The sequence below is a fragment of the Gymnoscopelus braueri genome, assembly GCF_963280865.1.
Source record: "Gymnoscopelus braueri genome assembly, chromosome: 12".
Lineage (NCBI taxonomy): Eukaryota > Metazoa > Chordata > Actinopteri > Myctophiformes > Myctophidae > Gymnoscopelus > Gymnoscopelus braueri.
This window is the reverse complement of record NC_137614.1, coordinates 33,711,252-33,732,167: the sequence shown is the minus strand read 5'-3', so window position 1 is coordinate 33,732,167 and position 20,916 is coordinate 33,711,252. Positions and strand designations below refer to the sequence as shown.

The 20,916-nt window shown below is 46.1% G+C and overlaps 2 protein-coding genes across 2 annotated transcripts; both read right to left on the bottom strand.

The window, feature by feature from the left end:
• Positions 1 to 1,248: 1,248 nt before the first annotated feature.
• On the bottom strand, positions 1,249 to 1,842 carry LOC308096359 (protein TEX261-like; the record flags this gene model as incomplete). The annotated part of the gene is made up of 1 exon (XM_080443784.1): positions 1,249 to 1,842. One exon carries the CDS (start codon positions 1,840 to 1,842, stop codon positions 1,249 to 1,251), a length of 594 nt encoding a protein of 197 aa, XP_080299910.1.
• A 12,423-nt stretch (positions 1,843 to 14,265) lies between these two features.
• On the bottom strand, positions 14,266 to 16,935 carry LOC308096505 (general transcription factor 3C polypeptide 2-like; the record flags this gene model as incomplete). The annotated part of the gene is made up of 1 exon (XM_080443925.1): positions 14,266 to 16,935. The coding sequence occupies one exon, from the start codon at positions 16,933 to 16,935 to the stop codon at positions 14,266 to 14,268; it is 2,670 nt and encodes an 889-aa protein (XP_080300051.1).
• Between the last annotated feature and the right edge of the window lie 3,981 nt (positions 16,936 to 20,916).

Here is a 20,916-nt window from a genome sequence, read left to right as displayed (position 1 = left end):
TATGATTGGTCGCTTGGCCGATGAAAGGGTCCATGTTGTGGTTGATGCAAATGCAATGGTATCCCGAGCCCTTCTGCGGTCTGTCAGGGAACCAATGGTGCTCGTAGTGTTCTGATAATGAGTGCTGGAGACAAACCCCACCCCCAATTGCTACATTTAGGGGACATCCGTATGTCCCTTTGTGGGAACATAGAGCTGACCCTGTGGCTGACAAGTGGCTGACCCTGTTAACACTAGTTAGTGTTAAAACCCACTACTCTGAAATCAAGTCCAGACAACAGGATTCAGGTAACCTTTGAATCTATTCCTGTTTGACTCAAGCCCACTCCCACAATCTGAGGACCCACAAACAGATCTTAATACCAAAGCATAGAACACTGGAGTCCAGCTAGCTCCATAAAGAACCTCTCACTCCACTATACAGCTCCGAGATGAGGTTCTATGTCGTTCTCATCCAGGATCGGGCGAACGTCCGCCAAGGCTCCGCTGTTTACCCTTTTGTATACATCGTATCCCAAAACTAATGGTAGATTCCAAACCGCACGGATGTTTAAGGTTTGGTCCGGAGCATAATATTTTAGGTCCGAAGCGAAACTACCCGTTTAAATCGCTTATTTAGTCAGCCTGTGGCCATGTTTCCCATTGTAGCCAAACCGGGAGCAGTACTGGCAGCGGACGTAGGGGGGTTTTCCGGGTTGAATGGGAAACATGGCCACAGACTGACTAAATAAGCGATTTAAACGGGTAGTTTCGCTTAGGATCTGAAATATTATGCTCCAGACCAAACCTTAAACATCCGTGCGGTTTGGAATCTACCATTAGTTTTGGGATACGATGTATACAAAAGGGTAAACAGCGGAGCCTTGGCGGACGTTCGCCCGATCCTGGATGAGAACGACATAGAACCTCATCTCGGAGCTGTATAGCGGAGTGAGAGGTTCTTTATGGAGCTAGAGTCCAGCAGGGTCTCCACATATTGTTGGCAGTCAATGTAGATACCGGTAGACAGAAGCAGACAAACACATCCTGCTTAAACTCTTGAGCCGGTTAAAAAGCAGGAAGCACCATTTGTTGGCCTGTCCCCTACAAGTGCCCTCCTCCTTCCCCGCTGGCCACTTCCTGTTGTTTCGTTGTTGTGTTTTACTTCCTGTCCAGAATTTCAACAACAATTGACTGACAGTACAGTACTACCTCTGTTGTTCCCTCACCCCCTTCTCTCTCTCACGATTCCGTCTCCCCAAGTCCTCCTCAGTACATCTTCTGTCGGTTGGGTAGCACTGCCTCCTTAAGGAAAGAGAAGATGAGGAGGATCCCAGACCTTTTCCCCCGCTTGCCCTTCGTGAAGTAGTTTGACAGCACATCATCTCCTTGCTGCTGGGTGGAGTGTGGAAGCACAAATTCTCCAGCTGAGAGTGAAATTAAGAACGAGAAGGGTATGATCCACAGGCAGATGAGGCAGTATGCCAGGACCTCTGAGAATTGGTAATGCACATCTGAAAAGTACCGGAAAGCCATGAAATGGTTCACCACCACCAATACACAGGAGAAGATAAAGTTGGGCGAGCTCAGCAGTATGTTGGGGAAGGTCTGAAGCAGGCCGAAATATACCAGGTTAGTGAAAAGGCCCACTCCCACCATCCACACAGGAAATCCTTCAAACAGGTACAGACCAGCAAGCACACCTGTTGAGGCCAGTATCATGTACTTCATTATTCGACTGGTGGAAACTGTGTATTCTTCCATTAGTAGTAACGCGTAGTACACGGCAGAAGAGATGGCTAGAATGACAAATGAAATCTGGAGCACCAACGACAACCAACTCAGTAAATAAATAAACCACATGTCTCTAACACATAAGAGAATACTACAAAAATAAATAGCTGTCCTGTTCTAGTGTGTGAACTTTCCACGTTCCTCCCACTGTCTCTCAGGGAACCCTTATATTGGCATCAACAGCAGAGTTATGACAGATTATGCCTTTAATAAGGACATGCCTGACGTCTATATATATACTAATGTCATCATTTTACTGACGTATTAGATGATTTAACTAATTGCACCTCTGGGTTCCAATATAGCACCTCAACCATGCATCCCAGAACCACTGAAGAACCACCAATTGCTTTATGTCTTATTATAGGCTGCCAATAAGAACAATACAAGCATAGAATAAGTCAATCATTTAATAATAAGAATGAATAAAGGAAAGCTAAATTCGAACTAAAAAAGCTTTTATGCACATTTTATGAACATATATGGCTTTTGATTAACTAAATAATCCCCTCAATAGCCCAATCTGATCATCTAGATCAAATAGAGGTTGTTGCCTACCCCTGAACTACACATAGTTAACTACTCTCCAACACTGCAGAGCTAGAGGTATAAAGACGATGAGCGACAGTATGAAGATATGGGAAAGAGTAGTGGAAGCTAGGCTAATAGAAGAGGTGGTTACTTGCATATACAGTGCTGATGTCACAGCACTGATGTCATGGTAATGATGTCAGAGTACTGATGTCATCATGACTGGCTTGGAAGCACTCTGACAACGGTACTGGATGGGTACTTCCCATGAGTGCCATCACCTGCAAATGATGGGTACTACTGTTTCTAATGAGAATACACCTTATTTATCTAGTGGCCGCATGGTTATTGGAAGGTTCCCATAGGTTGTTCTTAGGTTCATAGGTTCCGGATTTGTAGTGCGCCCCCCATCCAGTTATTACACTGGCCGGGGGCACAGTCCGAAGAAGGAGTAAAGAGATAAGAGAACAACATAGGACAAGACATAGAAGACTATACTACGACAACTCGGTCACACTGTCTGCCAGTCACAACAGGAGGGAGTAGAAACTAAACACACACACACAACCCACAAAACCTAGTGAACTTAGGAGTCCTCTACAGTGAAAAGGAGTGTTTTAAGTCCTTAGGGTGGGGGAGCTTTGATCCTCAAAGAGAGTTCGGTGAGATGTTCTCTCTTAGCTTGGTGCCTGTCATAAGCCTGGTAGAGGCATTTTTGATCAGCTGCAGACGTGTGAGAGTCCCATCAGCGAGTACGTTGCAGTAGTCCAGCCGTGAGAAGATTAGCATGAGGTCAACTCTCTATAGATTAGGTAGGCTTGATTCTGTGCGCAACTGATAGAAGCAGGACTGTCGCACTGATGTCACTTGTGAGTTGAATTTGAGCTCTGACTCTTAAGTGTCATCAAGTCGCATTATATCCCCCTTCTGTTTCAGCGTCAATAATTTTCAGCCTGACTGAATTGATAGTACAAATCTTGCCATTCCACTGCACTTTTATAAGTTCTGTCTCAAAAGCAAAGTGTGACTGTGGTCCCATTTGCTGATTGAGTAATTAGTAAACCAAACAATAATTCAGCACAGTTTATCTATAATGTCTTTCAGCAAGACAGGGCATGGCTCCAATGTAGATCTCGGACTTCATCATGTGTCCAGTCTGCCACGTAAGTCAACTATAATGTGTATTTGACATGACATCATATTAATTACATTAGGGATCTCCATTTATGGGGATTTGCAGATTTATAGATAGCCTATTTTTGGAGAACTGACTGAATTCACACCAGGTGCCGCATTTCCTTGGGTCCTTGGTGTTACGCACACCGAGTTTGAAGTCGATCGGTCAGACTGTGCTGAAGATACGGAAGAAGCCAAACTCTGACCACTTTTAAGTCAAAGTTAAAAAAAATATCATCTATATATACTATTGGCAAAGTGGCTGTGTGTCTGTTACGACCTTATATGGTCTAGAGGATAAGAAGTAACATATTTCAAACCATAGTCAGGGTCAACCAAAAAAAGTGTACAATTTATTAAACTTAAATTCACAGGGGATCAACAAACAGGGAAAGCAAAAACGTCAGGGTGGCCAAAGCCAGAACACTCCCTACCTGAAAAGAAAACAAACTAAACCACACCAAAACAAAAAGTACAATATAAACTCCCTACCTAAGAAAAACAGGGGGAAAAGGGGGAACAAAGAAAATGGCGGCACACCCCTACCAGCTTCCCTGTTCAGAGGTACTCAGGAAAAGGTTTGGGAATATAATTAAGACTGGCTTAAATTTAGAATTGTCTGTACTTTAAACACTCAGTCTTAAAGTTACCTTTCGCACTTAGCAAGAAAGGTATGGCGCATAGCCTACAGACCTAAAAAACACTAGCTAACAAAACAAAGGGTCTCAGCATGTGGTGTTGCAATGGTAAAAAAGGGCTTGAAGGGTGTTCTCTCCAGGATTTTATACTGGCTGGTTGATTTGGGGAATGAGAGCCAGGTGTGTCCCCAATCTCCACGCCTCCAATCTCCATGGCCACTCCCACCTTCATTCATCCTGCAGCGCTGACAGAGGGTTACACACACACACACACACACACACACACACACACACACACACACACACACACACACACACACACACACACACACACACACACACACACACACACACACACACACTCACTATGGCCTTATAGGGCCGTATCTGTTTGTTTGTTGGGGTCTCCAAAAAGTTAGGTTTTGCTTTCGGTTTGCATGTTGAAGTTAGCTTTCGTTTTCGGTTTGCATGTTGCCAAATCATGTGCGAGAAACAAGCACCGGTGTTGCAATGGGTTAGGTCACAGACATGATGACACTTTTACCCTTTATTTTTTCGTATGCTTAGTTTTAACCTTTTAACTAGTTACTTCCTTAATAAAGGAAGGTTCGTTTTGTAAAGCGACTGTGGGTATAAAAACAAGCACTACATAAATTGAATGTAATAATTCAAGAACAAGGAAGAGCATATACAATTTAAGTAAAATTTTAGTAGATCAAAATACAGAAGTTTGCTCTGGGATATCAAAAACACAGGGCTACAAAACAAGGCTACAAATGGACACGTGAAATGTATAAGAGAGATGGGGACTGAAGCAAACTGAGCCCTTTTATAGTGTAGCGGATGGGTCTGATTGGTGGAGGTGGAGTTATAGGAGTAGAGACTGACTTGTGTGGTCTCCTTTATTTGCACCTCATGCTCAACAGCCTGGTAATAATCTTCATGTTACAAACTCCTATCCCTAGACCTAAAGTTTCGTAACATAATCATAACAAATAATATTATTATTAGTCGGATTGATTGGGACATAATAACCATCCTGGGCCCATCCTTGTGTTAGGGATTTAAAAAAAAGGGTGTATATGTCACAGGGAAATTGGCATTCCAGGGAAATTGAAAGAGGAGCGCTCGCTTTTAGGTGCGGGGCTTCGGCGCGAGGCGGGGCTTTACGAGACAGGGTTTTTTACGCGAGGCTCGCGAGGAGGAGGAGGAGGAGGAGGAGGAGGCGCGAGGCGGGGCTTTGATACGAGGCGGCGCGAGGAGGAGGAGGCACGAGGCGGGGCTTTGATGCGAGGCCGACCTGGCTTTTGTTGTTCCCCCCCACATAGCAACCAGGAAGCTACGCTAGGGGAACGCTGAACACGCGTTCACACGCACACGTGATAATAGTCATTGTCCATGACGGAGGCGCGCCGACTCAGCAGAGCTTGAGGCCGAGGAGGCGCGCCCTCGCGCCTCCAGGCGCGAGTGCCCGCACCGACCGGCCGAAGGTCTGCTAGTCGAATCAGCGCCGTCCGAGTTGTGAATCGATAGGGGGAGAATAGATCTTTTCATGGGTTACAGTCTATGGTTACTATCCAGTGTCCACGACGACACACATGTGTGTGTGCGTGTGTGCGTGTGTGCATGTGTGCGCATGCACACACGCACACTCGTGCGCACACATGCGTGTGCATGTGTGTGTGACATGGTCGAAACGGGGCGTTTCTTAATGTTTTCTATTTCTTTTATTGGTGCCTAATTTATGTATATTTCTCACTAACCATCATCTTAAATCTTTTCTGTACAACGTTTTGCACTGCATGTTATATGTACAAGGATGTCTTGTTTTAACATAGTCACATTCCATTGCTCCTGATGAATGAACAATTGCAGTGTAATGACCGAGCCCGAAGGGGGACCAGTGAGAGCGGAGCTGGGCGGAGCCTCCCTGCTATAAAACTGAGCGCGGGCTCATTTGAAGAAAGACAAGAGAAGAGAGAACACACACACACACACACACACACAGAGGAGGTGTGTAGGGGCCAGGTGTGAATGAACCACCGGAGCCAGACGTGTATGAGCCAGCCAGCCAGGTGAAGGAAGGAACCACCGGAGCTAGAGTGTGTATACTGTAGGAACAGCAGGAAGAAGGTTGTGCGAGCCAAGTGTGAAAGATCCACTGGAGCAGGACACAGAGAGAGAGCAGAGCACCAAGAGAGAGCAGGCCTGTCAGAAGGAGAAGGACAGCAGAGGGGAAGGTTGTGCGGAGAACCACGGAGCAAGAGTGGAGAATAAGTGAGTGTAGACACACCAGCCACCTAGGAGTTTGGAAGCCGAGGTGTGCCTACTCCGAGGAAAAGAAGTAGAGAGCGATTGGATCGAAGGGGAGGAAGAGACGAGCGAGACCAGACCATAAAAGGAGATGACCATATGAGACCAGACCATAAAAGGAGCGAGGAAACTGAGAAAGTGGCGATAAACGTTGCAGGCGCAACTAACTCAGCGCCAGGTGTAAAAGCCCGAGTGAGTATTCGAACAACGCAACGTTAAATCCTTGTATAACCACTGACTGAACACTACGCTGTATGCTGTAAATGCACAGATGAACTGGTCCAAGTTTCTATAATTTCAGACGGAAAGAAAGAAGACAAAGAAGGCTGGCCTAAATCCTCTTCCCATACACCCCCATGTATGGACATGCAGCATTACCCCTTGAACAAACCGTGTTGAGTATCCAAGCACTTTATTGGCACCGCACTTTACTTTGAATATTTGTTGCAAAACCCCCTGCTAAAGTGAAACCCCTTTGATAAGTGAGCCTTGCGTAGTTTGCACAACTTTATAATTGATTTTATAGTTGTTGTGTACAGTAAGTTGCTGTGTTTTAATTAGGTATTTTATTAGTATAGTGTTTATTTTGATTGGTTTTAAGGCGAAGATGCCACTGTATTAGGGACCCAATAAATTGTTACTTACCTTTTTGATACAAACTGTTTCCGTGTCCAGTTCCTCATGGGATTTTCAAGTGTTGTGTTCTCAAACCAAACTATTCTAAAACTGACCCGAGCCTGTGAAAGCCTAAAAGGAAAAAGTGTGTACATAGGGGACCTTCCTCTTTACAAAAGGTGGCGTAGTCATTAAGCAGTACTATTCAGATTGGATTCACAATAATTACGCACCCGCACTTTAATTGTGCATTGATATTTTATTGTTGTGAATTTGATACGAATTATTTATCTAAAGGAAAGTCAAAGTGTGCTATATCTAAAAGATATTGGCAAGTCAAATGTGATACATTTCGGCCCTGTTCACATGTGCATGCGCATACATGCACACGCACACACGCATGTGCATGCCTGTGGCTTGCATTCATTGCCCTCTAGTATTGGTTATACAGAATTGCCTGGGTGGGTGGTATAAACCATAGATATATATATATATAAAGGCTAGATGGCTCAAGGGGGCATCGCAAACGTAGCTCAACCGCGGCCATCTTGCAACAGTCATTCATAACATTATGTCTATGGTGCATGTACTTTGAAATAACCATAGCGTGCTCAGTTTTCATCCGATTTTCAAACGGTTTGGTGTGTTGTAAACACCAAAGACGTAGTTATGATACTGCATACTTATAATTATAATCATGTTTTGTTTTTCTTATAACATTAAAGTAATACTAGGTAACGTTTTCAACAAAACTAAAGTTAAATTGTATATCTTTTGCGAGTGGCAAAAGTTTCACAACACCCACTCCGTGAATTTCACCCCCGGAAGCCTTTTATTTATATATTTTCTATTGAACGTGTACGGGGGGGACTTTCCCGGGAAAATTACGTTCCTGGCCAACGTCATGACGTCGTGGCCGACGTCCTCAGGAACTACCGCAACGGTTTCCTGTTTGGCCAGGAACTACCGCGCTATTAACAAAAAGGAACCTCACGCTGATTTTAAGAGAATGTAGGATTGGAAGATCGAAAAAGAACAGAAAAAGAAAGCACAGCTCATGTTAACTAATGCTCCACTGGCTAAGAGAAACGATCCGTAGATAGTATAAAACAATTAAAAGATCGCTTTTTGAAACGCTTCCGGCTTCCGGTGAAAACGAATGGAATTCTGGGTAATCGAGGACTAGGGAAATTGTATGCAGTGACGGTAGTGACCAGCAGAGGTTGCTAAAAATCGTTATGTGATTCTGCATTGTACAACTTTAAGTAGGCAGTATCATAAATACATCTTTGGTGTTTACAACACACCAAACCGCTTGAAAATCGGATGAAAATTGAGCACGCTATGGTTATTTCAAAGTACATGCACCATAGACATAATGTTATGAATGACCGTCCCAAGATGGCCGCCATGTGGCAACGTCGTACTCCATTGGCCAGCAGCCTTTATATATATCTATGGTATAAACAAGCGCTCCTTTTTCAATTTCCCTGGAATGCCAATTTCCCTGTAACATATATAAAAATCACACCCAGTGTGAAGTGGGCGGTGTGGTCATCATATAGTGATGGAAGCTGGATTTTTGGAAGTGCATAATCCTATTTATAGGTTATTAATGTCATCATGTGTCTCGCTAGCCAATCACAGTGCTGAATAGAGTCAGCCAATAGAGTCAGCCAATCACAGTACAGGAAAGTGGGCCAAGTGGGCCTATCACAGTGCAGGAAACTAATACTAATGAGGTGTCCCAACCCCACTTATAGGGGCGGCTACACCACCCAAAAATCACACCCAGTGTGAAGTGGGCGGTGTGGTCATCACAGTGGTCATCACAGTGATGGAAGCTCACTTAAAAAAACAGTGTTTTTTTTAAAGTGCATAGTCCTATTTATATGTTATTAATTTCATCATGTGTCTCGCTAGCCAATCACAGTGCTGAATAGAGTCAGCCAATAGAGTCAGCCAATCACAGTACAGCTAGGGGTGTACTAATGCTAGGGGTGTACCGCATGAACATCACCCAGCACAAACGCCTCACGAAGCAATGTCTCACAACCATCACAAAAAAACACTGAAGAACCCTGAGGTGCTACAGTATATAGCACCTCGGCCATCCCAAAGAACCACTGAAGAACCCTGAGGTGCTTTATAGCACCTCAACCATCCCAAAGAACCACTGACACTCAAGGAGTCTGACAGACCTACCAGAGAAGCCTAGAACCGATGCCCCCGGCTCAGACCTCAGGATTCAGAAAATCCTTTGCCTCCTCCTCCGGCCCCTTTTTTTTTTCTCTGGATCCATAGGCCCCTCCCAACTGCCGTTTGGCACGTTCCATCAAGGGGTCATCTGAAGCTCTCACCCCAAATCTGCGACCATTTGGTTGCAGATTTATATCCCGGACAGAGATTTCAAGGACAGACATTTGGTGACTTATAGGAATACAAGAATGCTTGTGTTACGGGTCCCAAGCTGGGTCGGGTACCACAGTAACAGGTTTGAATTTTGGTTCACTGCCTCCGTCTGAAAAACAATGTAAACAGTCACAGGAATGAGGACATGAACCCGTTCCGTTTCCTTCCTATTTTCCTCTCATTTATTCACAATAATACAAACAATCACAATAAATCAACATTTCCTTAAACTGCAACAATGTCTCTTTTGTACAAATTCCTTAGCACCTTCAAGGTGAGCATGAAATGTGTGTGTGTGTGTGTGTGTGTGTGTGTGTACAATTCTTGTTCTTTTCCAGGAAAGTTTTGTGTGTGTGTGTGTGTGTGTGTGTGTGTGTGTGTGTGTGTGTGTGTGTCAGGTAAGTATGGCATGTGTGTGGGTGAACTATGTCACTGTGTCTGTTGGTGTTTTATTGGTGAGTATAGAATAACTGTTGTGTGTATGAGCTGCTGTCCCTTAAAATACATTAGCATGTTTCCACTTTAACATTCACAATATAACCATTTGGCTTCAATATTCTCATTAAACCTCATAGTCATCACATCACAATGAAATACATTCAAAGGCCATATTTCAGTATTTGTACTGGTCTCATATAGCTACCATCACATAGTGCAATAGATTCAACCTAGAGTTGCATCTGACATAAAATCAAGGATCACAATCTCTGTGCAACATAAAGCCACATTCTTTAGCTTAAAGCTATTTTAAGTAGTTGACTTGTCTTTTCAAAACATCTGATACATCATCACATAGGGAATATTAATTAAAGTGTAGCATATTGAAATACACCCAAATACAATAACCTCAATAAATGCACTTTTGCAATAAAGTCATTATAAAGTTACTTCACAAAGTTGCTTCCTAATTGTGAGGGTATCACACTTGCCCCAAAACACACTCGCGCCAGGGCAAATCCGGCGACCTCGGAATGGTCGGACCCAAGTGTTTCTGGCACCAAAGTCCACTCACCCTAGTCAAATCCGGCGACGTCGGAATGGTCACTTCGGCACGGCGACTCGCTGGGGGCGAGAGTTCTGCAAAAAAATGGGGGCAAGTGTGTTTTCGGGCAAGTGTTCCGGTTACCGCTTATAGTATGATGGTGATGGTGATGGTTATAAGGTTGTGAGTAGAACCACGCATTAGGGTGAAACACCCAACATCGTGCTATAGACCGGAAAAAAAATGACCGGAAGCGCCATGAAGGACGGCCGCATTCGTACTTCTCTTTTTTCCCTACACCGTCGCGTGTCTAAGGAGTTATGACAGACAAGCACTTATGGACATCAGCACAGCGATTACACACAGAATTCCGGACTTTTTTGCCGAAAACCTTCCACTCGGCTGGGTGGGGGGTGGGGTCCCCTTTGTTCCAGCTGGATCAACAACAAACCCCCGACGAAAAAGACCGTGGCGAAGAGGCACAAGAGCGGGTCTTCTCGTAAGAACAACAAAACGTGGATATAAACCTGCACTGCCTTCAATCCTGCTAGCGAACGTTAGATCTCTGTGTGAATCAAGAACAGTGACCACTATGGACGACTTACTGGCGCGCGTTAAATACAACGCAGAGACGAGGAGGACTTGTATTGTTGTGCTAACAGAGACGTGGCTAACGGAGTTAGCATCTGATTCTTCTATCACTCCTCCTGGCTTCACCGCGTATAGGAAGGACAGAGATCCTGTACTGAGCGGTAAGCAACGTGGGGGGGGAGTTTGTGCCTTGATCAACAACAACTGGTGCAAAGATGTTAAAATCCTAGACAGTCACTGCTCACCAGACCTTGAACTTTTAATCATAGCCTGCCGTCCTTTCTACCTACCACGCGACTTCAGCATCGTGATTGTAGCCGTTGTTTACATTCATCCTGGAGCTAATAAGGACACAGCTATGAGGGAATTACACCAGGCGATCAGTGCACAAGAAAATCGCCACCCGGACTGCGCAGTCATCTGCCTAGGCGACTTCAACCGGACAGACTTAAAAAAGGTCTTTCCCAAATTCCACCAGCATGTCGCCTGCAGTACCCGTGGTGACAATATTCTTGACCACTGCTACACGCCCTTCAAGGATGGATACAAAGCTCTCCGCCGCCCACCGCTAGGAAGCTCTGACCACGACGCCATCCAGCTGCTACCTGCCTACAAACAGAGGCTAAAAAGGGAGCCGGTCGTTGAGAAGGAAATCCGAATCTGGTCTGAGGACACAGACGCTATGCTACAATCCTGCTTCTACCAGACTGACTGGGGGATGTTTAAGAACGCCGCTGGGAATAACATCAACGAACTCTCAGACTCAGTCACTGGCTTTATCAGCAAGTGCATAGATGACATAGTCCCAAAAAAGACAGTTCGGATCTATCCCAATCAGAAACCATGGATGGACAGCGGAGTACGTGCACATCTGCATGAACGGGACGCTGGTTTCAAATCTGGCGACGTGGAAACGCGCAACACGACGCGCGCGGCCCTAAACAGCGCCATCAGGAAGGCGAAAAAGGCCTACGCAAAAAAGATGCAAGACAAACTCAGCAGTGGCGACATCAGGAGCACATGGCAGGCAGTACACACCTTGACAGACTGCAAAACAAGAACCAGAAGCGAGGTGAACCCGCCTGCCTCCCTCCCCAACGAACTGAACACTTTCTACGGCCGGTTTGAGATCAGCTCCAACCGCGGCAGCCAAGCGGGGCCATCAGCAGCACCAGCAGAGGAGAACCCTCCTCTAACCATCTCGGAGAGAGAAGTGCGTACAGCCTTCACACGGGTCAACATCCACAAGGCAGCCGGACCTGATGGGATTCCAGGCCGGGTCCTTAAGACATGTGCAGACCAGCTGGCGGGTGTCTTCGCTGACATCTTTAACCTCTCCCTCTCCCTGGCTGTGGTCCCTGCAGGGTTCAAAATGTCAACCATTGTGCCCATTCCCAAAAAGGCCAAAGTGACATGCCTGAACGACTGGAGACCTGTTGCTCTCACCCCGATCGTCAGCAAGTGTTTCGAGAAACTGGTGAGGGAATACATCAGCTCCACGCTACCTGCCTCGCTGGATCCGTGGCAGTATGCATACCGCAAAAACAGATCCACCGACGACGCTATTGCCATGGCTCTCCACACCGTCCTCTCGCACATGGACAACAAGCTGCTGAAGGACAAATATGTACGTATGCTGTTCGTGGACTACAGCTCAGCATTCAACACCATTGTCCCAGCAATACTTGACAAAAAGCTCAGACACCTAGGGCTACACCCAAGCATGTGCGACTGGATACAGGACTTCTTGTCCAACCGACATCAGGTGGTGAGAATGGGCAGCATCACATCCGACCCCCTGACCCTCAACACCGGAGCACCCCAGGGATGCGTGCTGAGCCCTCTCCTCTACTCCCTGTACACGTATGACTGCATAGCCACACATGTCTCCAACACCATCATAAAGTACGCGGACGACACGACAGTGATAGGCCGAATCGTCAACAACGACGAGTCTGACTACAGAGAGGAGATCAAATCACTGGCACACTGGTGCCGTGAGAACAACCTCTCTCTTAACGTCGACAAGACCAAAGAACTGATCGTGGACTTCAGGAGGCCGCGGAGAGACCATGCGCCCATCCTCATCGACGGTGCTGCAGTGGAAAGGGTCAGCGAGTTCAAGTTCCTCGGAGTACACATCGAGGAGGACCTCAAATGGGAGACGCACTCCACACACGTGAGGAAAAAGGCTCAGCAGCGACTGTACTGGCTCCGCCGCCTGAAGAAGCTCGGAGTAGGACGTCGCATCCTCAGGCTGTACTACAACAGTTCTGTTGAAGGCATCCTAACAGGCTGTGTCACGGCCTGGTACGGGAACTGCACTGCCCGAGAAAAGGTCAGCCTACAACGAGTAGTGCGATCGGCAGAGCGGATAATGGGAATCGAGCTCCCAGCGCTCCAGGAACTGTACAAAAAGCGGTGCGTGGTCAAAGCCAAGCGCATCATCAAGGACAAGCACCACCCAAGTCACAGACTGTTCAACCCCCTACAACGACCGCGACCGGGCAAGGGGCTCTACCGCAGTATCAAGAGTTCCACCACCAGATTTTGGTGTAGTTTCAATCCAGCTGCTGTCAGAATGCTGAATGGGGCATAAGCCTGGATGAGTTCAGCAGCCTGACAGCAGGCGGCGCAGACTTTTCTGGCTCTTCCTGAACACACCTGTGGATTATACCAGGGACAATGACTTGGACTTTAGCCCCCCCTCGGACACACCTGTGGACTACACCAGGTACAAATGACTTTTTGTTGCACTCCCTCATGGAGCTACATGCGGATTATACTAGGGTCAGTCCACTCTAGGTGGACACGCACTGACCTTTTGCACCTTAATCCCTTGTATAACGCACTGACTTTTTTTGGGTCTTTTTATTGTGCTCCTTTTCCTCTAAGCACCTTAACGTCCTTTGTCTATCATGCACAGTATAAGTATAACATGCACAGTATACAATACATTGCTGCTATGCTCAGGCACCTTAGTTTAGTTTTTTAGTTTTTTTTTATTATCTCAGGTAATTTGTAAATATGTAGATAACTTGTCTGGCCTTCTGTTGCTCTCTTGTTTTTGATCTCCTTCCCACCTGCCCCCCACCCTCTTCTTCTCCCCCCCCCCCCCTCTTCTTTCTATGGAAACTAACGTTGCGATGGGAACGATGTACAAAAAAGAATTTCACCCACTTTTTTACCTTGTAAACCTGTGATGTGACAATAAAACTGATTCTGATTCTGATTCTATAGTGGCTTAATGCTGGTCTGGGTTTCTGTTAAGTCTTCTGTGGCCTGGCTCTGGTTCTCTGGGTGGTAGAGGGCGGTGAACTGTTTCTTGCACTTCATGACCATCTTCTTAGTGTCTTCTCTGTACATGCTCCTCAGACAGTGAACTCTGACCAGCCCCGCCTGGCCGCCAGAAACAAGCCAGGTGTGGCTGCTCATGTTAGGGTTGAAGCGAACCTTATGTAGTGCAGCCATTGGCATGGTGTCAAAATCTATCTTGGCGTTCACCTCCGTGTTTTGCATCCGTTTACACAGAGCCCGCTCCTGGAATTTCTTAAAGGTCCGCATATCACTGTCTCTGTAGTGGAGGTAGTATTGCCTGACAGCCTCTCTGTATGTCTGGGGCGTCAAAGGCAGGCTCTCAGCTCCCCCTTGTCCATCCACCCTCTCACTTTCCACTGCTGATGGTCCTTCCATTTCACCCTCATCTTCCCCTTCCATTTCCCCTGCTCCTTCCGTTTCATTGGAGGTGTTTGCGTCATAAGGCACCATGTCTGTGAAGTACACCGGAAAGCGCCTCTGAGCGGTCTTTTTGGTGTGTTGGATTTTGCCATTGATCTGAGGAAGCAGGTCAAAGATGACCTCACCCAGGGTGTCTGATGTCACCAGGCTGTTCAGCCAGTCATTGAATGACATGGACCACATAGTGGCCATCCTGGGGACCATGAAGGCAGGCTTGATCTTGTGATAGCCAAGGTCTAAGTAATAGATGCCGTGTTGGCCATTTGGTGCATAGCTACTCTCTTGGGACAGAAAGAGGCCAGGGGCATTTAAGGGCCAAAAGACCTCAGTGGTAAGGTGACGCCTGTGTGCGGTGATGTAGTCGTACAGCCTCGTCAGGTCCCACACCTTCACCATGCGGTCGTCTCCAGCAGTCACCAACAGATCACTGGCGGCGGGGCAGAAAGCCAAAGCTCGGACACAGCTGTCATGGGCCTGGAAACAACGATAGGGCAGGAGGGCGAGGGAGTGGTCAGGTTCACGTATACGCATAAATGACGATGTAGACGACAAATTCCACAGGCCTACTAATCCGTCATAGAAGCCCAGAGCCATTATGTCATGGTCTCTCATTGCTGACCAGTCCATAGACAGAACTTGTCTGTTCATTTTGTTGTGCGGAGCTCTGAAAGAACCCAACTTCAGAGTTATCACACCATTGACCTTGAATATGGGCTGCACTTGGCTGTCTTCTGAGTCAATTGGCTTTTTGCTGGCAAGTAGAGCTTGCGGGTGGGGTATGCTGTAGATGGTGACAATGCCGGTGGAGGTAGCTGCTGCCAGTAAACCAAGTCTGGGCAGGTATGGAGCTTTCCTGGAGCAGGTGGGTAGCTCCCACGCCCCTGCAGGGCACCACTTGAGTTGCCAGATGAAACCTTTGTCCTGGGCCAAACCATAGACTAGAGATGGGCGTGACGTTGGACTGCTATCATACTCCAGCTTGCCTAGATCCCACAGTTGAATGAGGCCAGTCCCAGTGTACTTCTCATTGGCATAGTGCTGGTCGTCCATGCCTTGGTGGCAGGCTAGGGCTACGTACTGATTATCACTGGAACCATCCGGGCTCGGACACCATTCCAAAGCCCAGACCGGCCCACCGGTAAACATGAGCGTGTCCCAGCGCTCTGGATGCTTGTCCATGGCCTCAAACCTGTTGAGTTTTTGTAGAGGGGTCTCCTTGTTCAGACCCTCTCTGGAAATCTTGAAATTGGCAGATTGCATCTCCTGGGGAAGATACTCCTCCAAGTCACTTTGTGGAACAGTCTTCCAGTCGTCCATGGAGGGAATCCACTCTGGGAAGACCCAACTGCTTTGATGTTTCTCTCTGAACGTCTTGTTGCACTTGGTGCTTTCAGAGCAAGGTTGCAGCATGTTGTTAGGCAGTCCATTAGGTGCAGTGCCATACTTTCTGCCCTGATATTGAATACTCTTGTTGCGGCGCAGTTCTACTATGGAATCAACAGCTGACTCCAAATCGGACTCCAGTATCCCTTCTGTCTCTTCCTCCTCCTCTTCCTCGTCTTCTCCAATGTCTCCCGGAATAAAGTCCTCATCTTCATGTGATTTCCTACGCTTAATGTCTGGACGCTTCCTCTTTTTACCCTTATCATGTGCTCTGCCACCTTTGGGAGCTTTCTCTTCTGCCGCGATTGGACTGGAGTGACCACTCCGGGACCCCTGAGGGGAGCTCGTGTCATTACTGGGATTCACTAGCATGTCTTTTGCCCAGTCATGGAGGAGCTTCAGTGCCGCTTTAGCTGCACCTCTCCTGGGACGGCTACCATGCATGATCTCCTGCTCCTCTACAGTTGCGCTAGAGGTTTTTCCCTGCTTCTTCTGATCTGCCAATGTTTCTGCTGGTCTCACATCCTTTACCACCCTCTTTGTCACCTGCTTCCTCTTTGGGTTTGGCTGCTCAGATTCCGTTTGACCAACCTCTGTGGGGACATCTTCCATGGCACATTTTATGGCAAGAGGTATTTTATATGATGGTTCTCTGCAAGACTCTGCTGGTAGTTTTTCACTAATTTCCTGGTCACCGTCCTCTGTTAGTTTGATAGCATGCTTACGCCCTCCACACCTTGATGGAATCTTCTCTGTGACTTGCGCCTTACTTGAGTTTCTCATGATGGGAGTTTTTCTCAGTTGTTTCCGATTTTTCATGTCAAAAGCCAGGTCAGTTTCATAGTTCATAAATTTTGGATTTTCCCTCAGTGGTCTCCCCCTCGAGCTTAGAGCCAAATGTGAGGGCTGTTCCTTTCGTCCTTCTTGCCCTTGTGCTGATGTACTTGACAGGGGAGGTTCACTGCTCGTCGCTTGTGTTGCATTTGCATCCCTGGATGCCAGCTCATGTGTGAGAACATTTTCTGCCTGGGTTGGCTGCTCCATGTTACTTATTCTTCTGTAACTGGATGAATTCATTTCAACCACCAATGATATCACCAATGGTTGTGTCTTCTGCCAAGGAATATTGCTACATTGTGACATCTAACCTCATACTGTGATTGGCTGAAACACATTGTCAATGTTTCCGAATATAGAACTCAGAGTTTACCTTTGCCTTTATACGTTTGGCCGCTGTGCTAGTGTCATTATGGTGCTGTCATATCCGTATATGGAGCAAGCGATGTCAGTTATGCCCAAAGGCTATGATGTCAGTCTTTGATGTTTCGGTTGTCTCCATATATGGGGCGGTGATGTCCATTTATGGCTAATAATGCTGGCAAGTATGCTTTGAATGTTCGCTAGTCCCAGCTGAGTAAACCATTTACAGATCCAGAGGAGGGGATTCCAGCCAATCGAAGAAAAGTCTGCAACTCCCTTGTCTGGCACAAGATTTGGGCAACTCACAAGTATAGCGCATATCTCCTGGCTGGTTGGCCATGTCTGCGTGCGTGGGCAAGGTTTTTCATAGCTCCTCAAGTAATCAAAATGTGGTGATGAGGATTCTCAATAATATAAATAAGCTTTTTCATGCTGAAGCAACACAGTGAGGAAGGAAGGCCGGCTTATTTGTATCGAAGCCTTGATCCCCTTGATCATTGCTTACGCTGATTAAGTATTAGGGCTGTGTCACAAGGTTGAAACAGGGGTTTCTTAAAACTTTTGTAAATGTTTTATTGGTGCTTAATGTATATTTATTATTCACTTAACACCACCATCTTATTGTTTTCTGTACAACCATTTATTGCACTGTCGTTCTACAATTGTTTTCCCCCCGGTCCCTTAGTCTATTTCACTCCAAGACAGTCAGTGGCTGAAGGTGGTCACGAGGTCACGCCCAAGGACACGGTCATGGCCAATGTCGCCAGACGCTATGTCACCACGGACAAATGAGAGAGGAGAGAGGTGTGGTTTTGGCAGGTACAAAAGAGGAGGCGGGACAGTTTGAAGAAGAAGCAGAGCCAAGAGAAACCAAGGTGTCAGAGGGAGAAGGACAGCAGCAGGGGAGGTTGTGTGCAGAGACACGGAGCAGAAGAAGGAATACGTGAGTGTATTCACACCAGCCACCTGGGAGTTGTGAGCCGAGGTGTGTCTACCACGAGAAACAGAAGGAGAAAGCGATTGAACCGAAGGGGAGGAAGAGAGCGAGACCAGACCATAAACGGAGGACCATATGAGACCAGACCAGACCATAAAAGGAGCGCTGAGACGGAAAGTGGCGATAACGTTGCGCACGCAACCAACTCAGCACCAGGTGTAAAAGCCTGGCTGTGAGTAAGTACCGGTCCATGCAACGTTTATCCTTGTATACCCACTACCTGAGAAGACGCGAATGTACCTTATAAATGCACAGTGAACTGGTCTAGATTTCTATAATTGCAGACGGAGACAAGGAGACAAGAAGACAAAGACGACTGGCCTAAAATCCTCTTCCTATCCACCCCCATATATGGACATACAGCATTTCCCCTTGAACGAACTGTGTTGAGTATCTAAAGCACTTTATTGGCACCGCACTTTACGATGAAGTAATGGTTGCATAGAACCCTGCTAAGTGAAACCCTGTGACAAAAAGCCTTGCGTAATTTGCACAACTTTATAATTCCTTTTATAGTTGTTGTGTAAATTGCTTTGTGTGTTAGTTAGGATTTTATTAGTATAGTGTTTATTTTTGTTTGTTTTTAAGGCACAGATGCCATTGTATTAGGGACTAATAAATGTGACTTACCTTTTTGATACATTTGAATCCGTGTCCAGTTTCTCAAGGGAATTTTCTGAAGTGTTGTGTTCTCAAAATCAAAAGTATTGAAACTTACCAGTATAAACCCGAACCTGTGAAAGCCTGAAAAGCTAAACTGTGTTTAAAGGGGACCTCCCTCTCTAACAAAGGTGGCATAGTCGTTAACAGGAAGTATTCAGATTGGAATCTCAATAATTATACACCCAGCACTTTGTTGTGCATTGATATTTTATTGTTGTGAATTTGATTCAAATTATTTATTGAAGGACAAGTAGAGTGTGCTATATCTCCAAGATATTGGCAAGTCAAATGTGATACAATTTCGGCCTTGGTCACAGCTGCACTATGCAATATACTGTATGCACCTAACAAGGAGGAGCCCAAGAGTTGTGGTAAATCTGGAGGGTCAGATCATTCTGGCAGGTGATTTCAATCAGGTTATGAGATGACTGACAAGAGTAAACCCAGTGTTAAAATCCTCACTCAGGGATAGAGGTGCTGTACAGATGTTGGTAGAGGACTTGGGTTTGATGGATTTATGGAGATTAGTGAATCTACATGAGAGTAGTTGTAGATTGTGAGATAGGTGTTATCGCTCTTAGTGATCATGGCACAGTGGAATTACATGTTTATTTGAACACTGTGAGCCTCATTTATCAATGGAACGTACAAACCAGCTTAAATTCTAGCCCAGGAATCAGCTTACAGCCTTACACCCAAGTCCAGGTGGGATTTACCAAGCAATCGTATTCAGACAATTACAGCGTACAAGCGGTCTGAGGCTTGATGAATCCGGCGGCTGAAATCAATCTGGCACGCCCTTAAATGTTCTAGTTTCAGAAGCTTAGCCCCTGTTTGAGACAATGAGCGGCCAGAAGACGGAAAAGAAGAGGAACTACACAGAGGTGGAGATAGATGTCCTCACCTCTGACGTAGAAAAAAATAAAGGGTACCGTTTGGTAGCCTTAAAGGCGATATAAAAGGTACACAGAAGAGTGAACACCAGCAGAGGTTTTATATTCAATATAGATTTGGACAATAAATACATGCCATAGCCTATATATATATGCATTTTCTTTTATCGTAAATTGGTCTATACCGTTCCTTAGTTCAAGAAGAAATGGTCAGATTTGAAGCTCAACACCAAAAGGCGCGTCGCAGCATAGACCCAGACTGGAGGTGTTCAGGTAAGTTGATATGACGTTGTTTACTTGAGACAAAGCAACAGGTTGATTAAACGCAATACAGATCGGGAGGTTATTTCCATTGTGATCCTCTGACCAGTGTGATCCAGACCTTAAACTGTCGGAGGTGGAGGAGCGTATAGCCTCGGCTGCCTCGTTAATCGGACCGGAGTCCATAGAGGGGTTGGACGTGCAAGAAGGCGACATGGACCATGGTGGTAAGTTAATTAACAGTTAATTCAAAAATAATCTTGAAAGCCAGCCCAAGTAAGCAACAACACTTCAGAAACAAGCCCAAACAAAAGCAACCTGCAACTATGTATATTTACAAGCAACTTTACAGGAAAACAAGCCCAAAGTTGCCAATAATAAGCAAACCTGGCAACACTGGCAAAATCTTGCAGGCCAGTTCTGCCAGCTCTAAGGCATTAGCACAACAATGTGCACATCGGCCGACTGCTGGTGATGAACTAAATGCCAACTTTTGCCAACAGACTACCAGTCTGTTGTAGTCTGAAGTAGTCTGTTTGGTGGAGAGTCACCTTTAATCATGGGTGTGGTCACCTCACCTGTTTCTCCTCTGCAGTGCTGGCACTACTCTGTAGAATGGAGGGTGCCAAGTACTGTAGAGGAGGAGTGGTGTTTTGTCCGTCTGTATTCAGGAGCAATATTTGAATGGTCTTTTGAATACAGTGATGTGCGAGAAATGTGACTTTTATGTTTTACAACATACATTTGAAT